The sequence below is a fragment of the Brachionichthys hirsutus genome, chromosome 16, assembly GCF_040956055.1.
Source record: "Brachionichthys hirsutus isolate HB-005 chromosome 16, CSIRO-AGI_Bhir_v1, whole genome shotgun sequence".
NCBI lineage: Eukaryota > Metazoa > Chordata > Actinopteri > Lophiiformes > Brachionichthyidae > Brachionichthys > Brachionichthys hirsutus.
The window spans coordinates 8,414,262-8,425,646 of record NC_090912.1 but is presented as its reverse complement, the minus strand read 5'-3'; the positions used below and the strand labels follow the sequence as shown (position 1 = coordinate 8,425,646).

General features: G+C 43.8%; 1 protein-coding gene across 1 annotated transcript; it reads right to left on the bottom strand.

Moving 5' to 3' along the window:
* Positions 1-402: 402 nt before the first annotated feature.
* hs3st3b1a (heparan sulfate (glucosamine) 3-O-sulfotransferase 3B1a) lies at positions 403-11,023 on the bottom strand. Its single transcript, XM_068749661.1, has 2 exons — positions 10,530-11,023; positions 403-1,021 (listed from the first exon to the last, which is right to left on the bottom strand). The coding sequence occupies exons 1-2, from the start codon at positions 11,021-11,023 to the stop codon at positions 403-405; spliced, it is 1,113 nt and encodes a 370-aa protein (XP_068605762.1).
* Between the last annotated feature and the right edge of the window lie 362 nt (positions 11,024-11,385).

The following is an 11,385-nucleotide window of genomic DNA, read 5'->3' as shown; positions in this document are numbered from 1 at the left end:
AGGTGATATTATCAGTTGTTTGTAAAGTTGATTCTCGTTCATCGTAAGGTCAAGCAAAAGCAGCATTTTGAAATGTAAATGAAGGAAACGCATTCATGGAGCATTCCAGACAAATGTACTAATATAAAATAAGAATAAAAGAACCCTGCTCATTATACCCGTAAAACATTGTGCTTGTAGAAATATTTACTTAAGGAAAAATATGTGTAGTGGATCATGAATTAATCTGGTTAGGCATCATAGTGAGTTAATATAGCAATAAATTATTATAAAATATACTTTTGTACTTTTTACAAATCCACCAAATACTGTACATACTCTGCATAACAATATCTCCACAGCGATTACCTTCTTTAAAAAACCCCACCCACACAGACAAGTGTGTGTCCTCATGTTTTCTTCTCAGTCCCACCCAAAGTCATGACCAGTCATCTTGTAAAACTTACTATTAAAGGGTTTGTAAAAGTCCCGTAGCCTCTGCACCACCTCTGGGTCAATATTAGGATGAGTCCTGCCTTTGGTTTTTCCCAGGCAGTGCGGCTTGCTGTTCCCTTCGGGTCTTTTAAGGCAGGGGAAGCCCTTCGCTGGGTTGAAGTGGAAATGCTTCTCTGTGACCACCCTCCTGAGCCTGAGAAAGTCCTGGACGCGAGCCATCTCGCCCGCGGGATCGCTAATCAAGCGCTCACCGCTAACAAACAGCAGCTGCCCCGCGGGGAAGTACTGGAGCCAGCGCTCAAGGTGCTTGGCGTACATGCCGATTTGAACGGCACTCCATGTGGTGTCAATCAGGCCTGCCGACATGTTCTTAAAGGTCAGGCTCTCGAAAGAGGGAATGTCCGGCTTCTTGGAGCGAGTCTGGGTGTAGTCGGAGATGGCACGGGTAACAGGATCCCGGACGACCACAATGAGCTTTGTGTCTTTCGACATGGTGTAGATTCGAGCAGGGACCTCCTTGGTGACATAATAGCTGGGCGTCTTCTCCATGGTCAACTGGCCCTCTGATGACTTGGGCATCAATTCCCTGGCAAGGACAAAAACACACTGTTTGACTTTTGTGCTGCGTGCACACACAAAAAAAAAAACAGCACTGGAACTATCCCGTGTCTATTCATCTTTGCAGTGTCACCACTTTTAAAAGCTACAACTGTCCCCATACAGCGGGTCAAGGTTACCACCGATTCAGGAGTCAGGCAAGAGTCAGTCAATCGTCCTCAAGGAGATAATACTCAGTGTACACATGTTAAACACAGCCCCCAAATAGAGGACATTCATGTCTTGCTGCTGCCTTTAATCTATTTATGGCCTCAATCCTCTTTCAAACGGCACAATATTCCTCACCTTCATTACAAAAGATGGTTAAGCTGTTTGGCTCACATTTGACAGTAATATTGTGCAAAATGTGAAAATCTGGATTAGCCTTACATTCCTTTAGAGGAGATGCAAAAACCGAGGAGCTGTCTGTTCCCATAACTGCATATTCTTCTTGACCCGAGCTGCTCTGGCGGATCACAATGTAGCCTGTTAACTGCAGCCTTGACTGGATAATGGCTAAAGTGAGCCAACAGAGATTAGGACTAAGGCAAACACGCTAGAGCATTATTTTAGAGGGTGCTTGACTGCCTCTGGCTGGCTCGCCTGTGCAGTGAGACGGAGAAAAATGCATTGCAATGATAATGAGCGTCAGTGGTAGGTAGTTCATCCATCGTGAAATACAAGAGGTCGTTAAGAGCGTCCGATATAAAGACATTTTGTGTACGTGTCACTCCATCCACTACGTCAAGTGTGAAGTTTGAGTCTATGTTGGCTCAAATCAAATTTCACATGAACGTGTTCCTCGTTAACCACGAAGTACATTCATTCAACTTTTTGAATATGTAGTCTAGAGATCTGTAAAAGTAAAGATACCCTCGTTTAGAAATGATTTGTGGCAAGTTGAAGTCCTGACCTCAAACCTTTCCCCATAACAAATGCAAAAAATACAAATAAAAATTTGTAAAAACCTGAAGATTTATAACATATAAATGTAAAATGTAAAAATTACAGAATGCATCGATGAAGTATTACCTTTATAAACATTTATCAGAATCAGAATCAGAATCAGAATCAGAAGTGGTTTATTGCCATTGTCAGTGAGGGTTCACAGACTAGGAACGTTTCTCGGTGAAGTCGTGCTACATCTAACATTAATGACAAAATACAAAGACCATACAAGTACAGACACATCAGCAGCAGCCGGAGTGGTTACACAGATGTGTACTAGCAGCAGTAAACTAGCGTCATCACGCAGTGCAAATGGAACAGTGCAAGTTGTATTCAGGAGTCCGGGACAGAATTATTAAGTGTTCATTAGTCTTGCGGCTGAGGGAAAGAAGCTGTTCTTGTGGCGGGAGGTTCTGGTCCGGATGGACCGTAGCCTCCTGCCTGAGGGGAGAGGGTCAAAGAGTCCATGTCCAGGGTGGGAAGGGTCGGCTGTGATCCGACCTGCACGCCTCCGAGTCCTGGAGACATACAGGTCCTGGAGCGATGGCAGCTTGCAGCCGATCACCTTCTCCGCACATTCAGATTTTTTTAGGCATCGAATAAATACAAATAGAAATTACACAACTACAAGTTACACAAGATTTTACTTATTTTTGTTCAAACTATAAATGTCCTTGGGTGCCTTGAAAATAAACAATAAATCTTGATTACTATTATCAGTATTAACTCTAGCATTTAAGCAAATTTACCTGATTACTTTCCACCACTGCCACAAACCAGACTGGCCAAACTGTATCTCCTCCTTTTTATTACTGGGTCTGGTAATGATCTCATTTTCAGTGAATGTCTGATCTAATGTGAACAACATAGATGTAGAGGAGCCATGTCATTAAAGCAATTACAATGATCTCCGACCATCTGTTGACACGCTCACAAGGAGCTTCAATATTCCTCTCCAAAACCCAATAGCTTTCATCTTACCAAATCATGGCGGGGGAAATGAGAAGAAAGTGGTCTCCATCGTTTTGACTGTACACTGGGAAAAAGCTGGAAAACAAGGCACCACCTGCACCTCCTTATTAAATTACAGATTTGTGCTGTGCTCTTTCTTGTGCCGTTTTCATCACCTATTTATATTTATTATTTATTTATTCGATTTGATTTTTTTCCTGACTTATGTGCCTTTGATGTTGCTGTACGTGTTGAAAAGAAACCACAAATCTAATCACGCTAACAACTATTTTAGATGCAAACAAACCCTGTTTAATTATCTTCTGCATCTTTTGCATACGCAACATGCAAGCAGGCTGCTTCAGGCTATTAATCGAGTCTTTAGGGACACAAAGCCTTGCAACCAATCACAATTTCCACAATTTCTAGGGCAACACAATCTATGAGAAACACATGCATCGTTCATCGTGGCAGCGATAGAGCAGGGGAGAACACGACTGAGGGAGGAGTGAGGGATTTGCCCAAAGGGAGGAACTTGTTGCAAGCTTTCATAATTTGTTCTGCTTAATAAACAATGCTGGCCGAAACCAACAGGTTTCTGTTCCTCCTCATCCGTCATGCTGAGGCATCGTCACTCAGCTCTTTTATTTTATTTTTTTATATATAAATAGTTCTCTAACTGCAATTGAGGAAACCAAACTCATGAGGCGTGCATGTTTCTATATGACTTCAGAAAAGTCAAACGATCCATTACTTTAAAGCCGTAACATTTAAGTGTGCAGAAAATGAATTTATCAAAGTCCTTTATCAATAAATCGACATTGACGCTTCTGCATATTTTTACCGAACCTTGTAAACTTACAGGAAAATGGCAGAACTGACGAGATAACAGAGGAACACTATTAATATGATTGTTCCACAGGTCGACCCTGCAGTCTAATTTTGAATGCTGTGTTTGCATTTTGCTGCAGCCCTGGTGCATCATGCTGCACCTTGCAGATAGATATTAATCCAGCAGTGATGTGTTGTGCACATTGTGTGTGTTCTGACTGCAGGGCAGTCAGGTGTGTCCATTCAACTGGCTGCTGGAGGGGGGGGGGGGGCACAGCATTTGAAAGCTGGTGCCATGCTTGCTTACAGTCACTGCTATCGGGACGCAGGTTCAAAGGTAGGAATTTATAATGTCGCTGTTAATTATGTCCTCACTAATGAGGTCACCACAGTAACAACTACTAGAATGTAGAAAACTGCAATACTCTTGAGTTGCTCTCAATGGCTTATCTATGTGAAACTTTTTCATACTACAGTGATGCGGGACTCTTTGACGAAAAAAATAAAGCATTCCAGTGCTCCACTCCAAAACTCCACATTATCGAATGCCACGGGTTCTAATCTCACACCGCGGCTCTGAGAGGCGCTGAGCTGCTGTGGGAATCCTTCCTCTGCTCAGAAAACAGAAAGCGAGGTGGTGGTATGCAGCCACTTCAAGTAGTCAGACCAATATGCTGTGAGAGGACTTCCAGACAGCCAGCAGAAACGGAGACATCTTTAGGGAAGGTGCTCTGCGGGCATTGCGGCCCATCTTATCATGCGTGTGAAAGTCATCGCCGTCACGCTTTACGTCCAAGACCTTTGCTATCGCAGTAGCATTCCCGAATAACAATGATAGCGTGGAGAATGTATTTTTCCTTCCCTCCATTCATTACTGTCAGCATGCAGAACTCAAGGCCACCCGGCTGTCTGATGGAGACGAGCCCAGTTTGAAGAGAGGAGGTGGAGGGAGCAGTGCCACTTACTAACACATAGACCATTTACAATGGGGTGGTAAAATAAAAATAGGGCTGAACCGGTTTTACTCAACAAAAACGTCCGTATTCGGTGTGTGGACTGATAGATATGCAACCCTGTGTGTTCAACTGGATCAACTGGATCTGATCTGGGAAGTGCAGCAAAGTCGGACCAGGCCGGAATGGAGACCACCTGGGAAAACCAGCAGTTTAAGCTTCTAGAAGCGCAGTGGCTCAGCGGTTAGCACTGCTGCCGCCAGATCGGGAAGGTATTGATTCCTGCGTGAGGGCCTTTGTCTGCAGATGGTCTCCTTGTGCATGTGTGGTTTCCTCTGGGGCGCTCTGCTTTCCCCTACCATCAAAAACAATCATCTTATCGAGCTGCGGGACAAGAACCGCGTCTCTCTTTCGGCTCATCGCCAGGTTGTTTCAGCATTTAGCGGCAACTATACTCTTCATACCACTCAGTATGAATTACTCGAGTTATTTCTAGTTTCTTGTTATTCTTGTTTTTTCTTTTTGCGATGACAACACAAGCATGTTGTTACTCCCTCGTCGCTGGAACTCTTATGTCTGCAAATCTTAATAATACTAAATTCTAAAGTAATACTAAATTCTCTTTTATTGATTTGTCCCTCGGAGGGCAATTTGGTTTACAGCAGTTACACTTTCTAAGGACACAACGACAGTGTACACATGTGCCTGAGCCAGTGATCGAACCGCCAACCACTCGATCATAGGTCGACCCTCCCAACCACCTGCGCCAACATCGCCCCAGGTGCATTTATCTTAAAACATAGCTTTCCATTTTCAGAGTCTGCATTTTGGAGCATTTTAGCTGCGACATATGTCGCGTTAGTTCTCCGGACGTCTCCGATTTATATTAGCAGCTGGTCATTGCGCTGCGATGTTGATTTTGAAATGCTAAATTGCAATTTTTTGGGTCTGGCATGCACATTCCAGCATGTAATCCTACTTTTGGGTCTGTTAGCATAAATAATCCTTTTCACAATGCTGTTGCATGAACATGGAACATTTTAAGTTAGTTAAACTTTTGTTAGCAGCAAAGAAGGTCTCATCGACAGGTGTGACTCTGACCTAAACGTGAGAGGAAAAGAAGCAGCCAGCACAAACAGGTTTTTGTTTTTTTCTGCATGAGTAAGAAAATGGGGGATCCTGTGCCAACTATAAAAACACAAGCCGTATCACTTAAAGTGACAGTTCACTGATATTTTACCAATCTAACTGATGATTTTTTACACGTTATGGAACGACTCTGGTAAACCAGGATCTGAAGCCACAACTGCAGCAGAGAAGAGACTTGGTGGAACAACTACTACTGTTTCGGCTTGTCCCCTGAGAGGTCGCCACGGCAAATAAATGTTCTCCACTTCACTCTGTCCTTTGCATCGTCCTCCCCAACACCAGCCACTCTCATGTCCTCCCTCACTACGTCCATGTATCTTCTCCTGGGTCGTCCTCTAGCCCTGTTCCCTGGCAGCTCCATCCTCAGCATCCATCTACCGATATAGTCCCCGTCTCTCCTCTGGACATGTCCAAACCATCAAAGTCTGGTCTCTCTGACCTTATCTCCAAAATGTCTAACCTTCACTGTCCCTCTTATTGTCTCATTTCTAATCCTATCCAACCTGATCACTCCCAAGGAGAACCTCAGCATCTTCATCTCTGCCACTTCTAGCTCCGCCTCCTGTCTTTTCCTCAGATCCTTGGTGGAACAAGGATAACTGTATAAATATAATGAAGTGGACACTGTTAGCGTTTATTATATAAATATATTGGTGATGGAATAAATGAATGAACAAAGAAGCAGAACATATCAGAGTAAACGGAAAGCTTGTCTTCATCGATGTGGTTTTAGCACACACAAAAATATGTCAAAGCTATTACTATAACCCTTTTAATTACATTGTTGGTTGAATTCTAATGTCAACAATGTCATGTTAAAATATTTGGTTTACTTGAAACATTTCATTTCAATAAATATTGTTTACTTTGTCAAACAGTCCGCATTTATGATGGTAGAGTTTCCACTTAATGGGATTTTTTGTAATCCATTCTTTGCATGAAATGTATGTTTGCAATTTATGTGGTGGAAGAATGAGATAATTCCCTGCAGATGCATGCTGGTCTGAGAGGATCAGCACAAGCAAAAGAGACTTCAAAGAAGCAAAACAAAGATGGCTGGGGCAGATTGGTGCTTTTTAGTTCTGACATGCTGTCAGAGAGTCTCTGCAGCGAGAGACGGAAGCTGGAAACGGCTCGTTTTCTCTGAGGAGACTACAAACAAGAGAAAGAGAGCGGGAGACAGAGACAGATACAGAGGGGGAAGTCAACAACTCGAGGGGTTATAATGGAGTGAACTTGTTTTGTTTCAGTTTTTCCAAAGTGCTGTAAAAAGTGCTGTGGTTTGACAAAATTGCCCTGAGCAAGAGCCCAGGGGGGTTCTTAGTGCAAATTAAATCTTCAATCTCCAGAAGAGGAAGGTTGAGCTTCACATTACCAGTATTGACGATCTGGTCGACTCACCCAAGGGATGCTCGCATCATTTCAGTCGGTCAGGAGGATCACTTTGATGGAGTTCTAAAGTGGACGATTTTACGGCTCCTGAAAATATGACCGGAATGTTTGAAACAACAACAGCCGTCATGAGAATTATTCTTTGAGGGCTCTCATTATTGATGTACTTTCCATTATCGCTGTCAGTGTGCTGACACATTTGTTTAAGCTGGGGTGCTGAGCAACCAAAAAAGCCACAAGTGGACTAAGATGAACCTGCTCTTGGGAAACGCAACTTTCCGCACGGAGAGCGTTGAAAGTCAACTGTCAGCCCAAACAGCTTTCCTGTAGCATTTGAGTCTTTTCTTGGGCAGGTTCCAATGAATCCTCCTTCTGATGAACTCCTGCTGGGCCTCGTCAAAGGGCACTTTCACCCTTCTGAGCACATTTGCATACAAAGTGAAGGCACAAAAAGCATGTTTCACACTAATTGTCTGCTCCTTTATTACCGGGGTTAATGCAGACCCCGGAGGGGGGCTCTCCAGGATTCTCTTTCATTGAGCTCCGTAATTCTGCCTTCTATAGACTCTAAATTTACTGCCCTCTATCTGCCACTGGCCTGCAGTAAGCTTCCCTGGGGCTCTGAGGAGGATTATGCTGTCTACTCTGACACCCTCGGTGAGTTGGGAAGAAGGTTTGCTCGACATATGGAGCCTCAAGAGGACAAACACAATTACAACAATTAATTCACATCAACTGCACAGACCTCAGAAGACTTTGGAGATAAGCAGATGAGCCCCACCGGATGAAGGTAGCACTGTGCTATTATGGGAAGGCGGGGCCAAGGAGGTGTTCTGTCTGAATAAGTGCCAACAATCATCTGTCTGCCCCTCTTTTTCAGCCTATGGAGAAAAATAAGCTGCATTGGGGGCGCCGCTGAGTGAGGGGCCTCTCGTCTATGAAGCTCCAGCAGGATGGACACACCAATCACAGCAGATAATGGTCTGGACACAACTCAATACCGCCACAGGGGCTGATAAGCCCACCCAGCGGGCCATTCTTGCAAACTCCTGCACACCATTAGTCTGGGGGGCAATGAAGTGAAACATATGTGGAAACATCAACACGCACCTTTTTCAGCTCATATTTAAACTCACCTCTGGTCAAATAGAGCTTAAGATCTTTTTTTTTTTTTTTTACAAGGCTTCAGGATATTTTGTCACTACACATTAATTCAAGCGTGCAGCTTTATGTAGAAAGACTAATTTTTCCCCGTGTACTCAAATTGCAAAGACAGACCAGGCGTTCGCTGAGCTCCATTAAATGATCATTAAAGGTTGTCTGGATATCACGGGGTCAGAACGTGGCGCGTGGCGATAACTCAAGCCAAGTCATTTCAATTAGCATCTCTGTGGTAAGAAGCTCATTCGTACTATCTATCTCGAGGTGAAACATCTTCCCACGTACTCTTGCAGTGTGTTCAGTTTGCACTCGTGTACATGTAGCCGGTATTTCTTATTTAAGTACACGCTCTTCTTTGACCATTACGAAACATTCATATATCTTTGACAAATGTGGATCCTTCAGCTTCGCCATGACTCTCAGTGTGCAAATTTGTGGATAATAGGAAAATCCCGAGTATTTAAAGTAAAAAATATAGATATAAATTTGTTCTTCTTGCTCAGTCTGTAGCGCTGGACCAAAAAAAAAAAGGCCAGACTTCACAGACTGATGCTCTAAAATGTCCTAAACCTGTACAGAAATTCTTAAAGCAGCTTAAGCAAGAAGCCCTTTGAACAACGCTTCACTTCACCTATTGTCGTTCTTTGAAGCAGCGTCTTTGACATCGACCATTAAGCCTTCAAATCAGTCAACTGGACGCTTGAATCACTATCTCCTATTATCTCCATAGTTACAGTGTGATTTGCTCTGATGGAACACATTCAATTCCAAACCACTTCCAGGAACATTTGGGACATTTTTTTTTCTTCTCACGAGCACGTTGTGTAATAAATGCAGCTGAGTCAATGGTTAGCGCAAGATGTACAAGGACGGTCGTTGCCATGGCAGAGAATAGAAATAAAAAATGTTGAAGGTACATGCAGCCTCTTACTGCAGATCTCTGCCTTTCACATTCTTGTCTCTTTGGATTAAAGATCAAAACAATGTGCTGCCTGCTCTTGGCTGCTTAAGGAAGATGGCATGATGTAACTTGCTGACTCCTAACTGTAAACCAAGGCCTTTGAACTGCTTCCAACATTTATTTCTAATTTAAATGGAAGCTCCTTTTTTTTTTGTATGTCTTTCTACCTGGTGGCCCACCCCCTCCCCTTCATGTCAGAGAGCCACGTCTAGTTCCAAGGTGTGTGTGTGTACAAACCTTCCGGGAACCCAAGAGTGAAGGTCGTGTAAACAGCAGAAAATCCACTGTGCTTTTTGAATGAACATGAGTGGCACAAAACAAAGTTGACACAAACAGTTTATGGACATGCATGTGGGTACGACGCGCTCCCTTCTTTTTGGGTGCTGTGACCGCTGGCGTAGGCGACTGACACCTGCTGTTGTTGCAACTGTGAGATGTAGGCTACTGATAAACATGGAGCTGACCTGAGGTTCCAGCAAGGTTAGTTTGTTTTCTACACAGAGCTGCAGGTGAGCTCACCCGAATCAGCTCATCCAAACTTGCTGGTTCTCTCTAGCCATAGAAAAACAAATAACCACAATGTAACTTTTAGTTTTATATTTCCAATAAAAGCACACACACACACATCCATGCTGTTTCACATCTTGCAACACGCTCGTGCCACTTTCTTAAAATCCTATTCGATTCAATCAAGATTAAATCATAAAAAAACACTTCCTTTGTTAACATTCAACAGTATCATTGGTTTATTTCTTCTTTTCACGTTCTGTATCTTATTATCTTATCAGTTTGCACACACACACACACACACACACACAAACACACTGACCAGTTTACAGCAGTTTATGCGCTTTTTTTTGTGTGTGTGTGTGTGTTGCAGAAAATGTTTTGAGACTGTCCAGGAATATTATGTGCTGCTGATTGTTATGGCGCAATTTAAGAAATGTCTAAGTGCGTGTATGCACTCAGGACAGACTTTACGAGGCGCATGCCGCTTTGGTGTTTGCTTTGGTTTTAAATAAGTCAGTTCTGATAAATACCAATAACCGGAACTATAGTTTGTGTTTTTATCTGTACTATTATTGAGCGCTGCGCTTCCAAAGAGCCTTCATTGGATGGCACGCTATAAATGACAGCGCTTTGAGTCGTACCTGTACCACTCCAGCCCTTTGTCGTAGTTGCGGTCGAAGAAGTGCGGCTCCGCTCCCACCGCTCTGATGTCTGGATGGAGGCGCAGAAACTCCAGCAGCGCCCGCGTCCCTCCTTTCTTCACCCCAATGATGATCGCCTCGGGTAACATTTTGCTTTCCGACTCATTGAGAGAACCTGACATGGCGTTATCATCCAACGCCTTGGGCTCGCTCCTCGTTTCGTCCCACTCGTCTCCTCTGCTGTCCAAATCGTTCTCGTTATTCAGCAAGTCCCTGGACGCCCCCACGGACGACTCCTGGATATCAGCTTGCGCGTCGCTGTCGCGTCTGCTCACGGAGCCGTACGTCAGATTTGACATAGTTGCGCAGTAGCCAACGCAGCAATAAATCATATACACCCAAAGAGACAGCATTATGCAGAACACGAAGAGTTTGTTTTTCGCGTGGGATGATGGCACGACATGGAGACTGTGTAAAATCGAACTATATTCCATAAGACAGCCGTGAAAAAGTTATATTCCAGGTAGCAGGCATTTTCTGGGGGGGGGGGGGCTCACTCCTCTGCCATGACGCCTATCCTTGGAAATCGATGCGCAATATCTAAAGAAAATAACAACACCAATAATTAGTGAAGTGAAAACTAATCTTGATTGGTGCGTTCGACGGGCGGACACCTCCTGCTTCAAACACGGTGCTTCTCAGAGAGTAGTCGACAACTCATTAAGTTAAAAAAAAAATAAAGGAAAATATCGCCAGGTGAGCGACACGCGCGTCAGGGACCGACCTGTTCTTCCATTCCCTGCTCTGTGTGTGTGGGGGGGGGTGAGAGAGAGAGAGAGAGAGAGAGAGAGAGAGA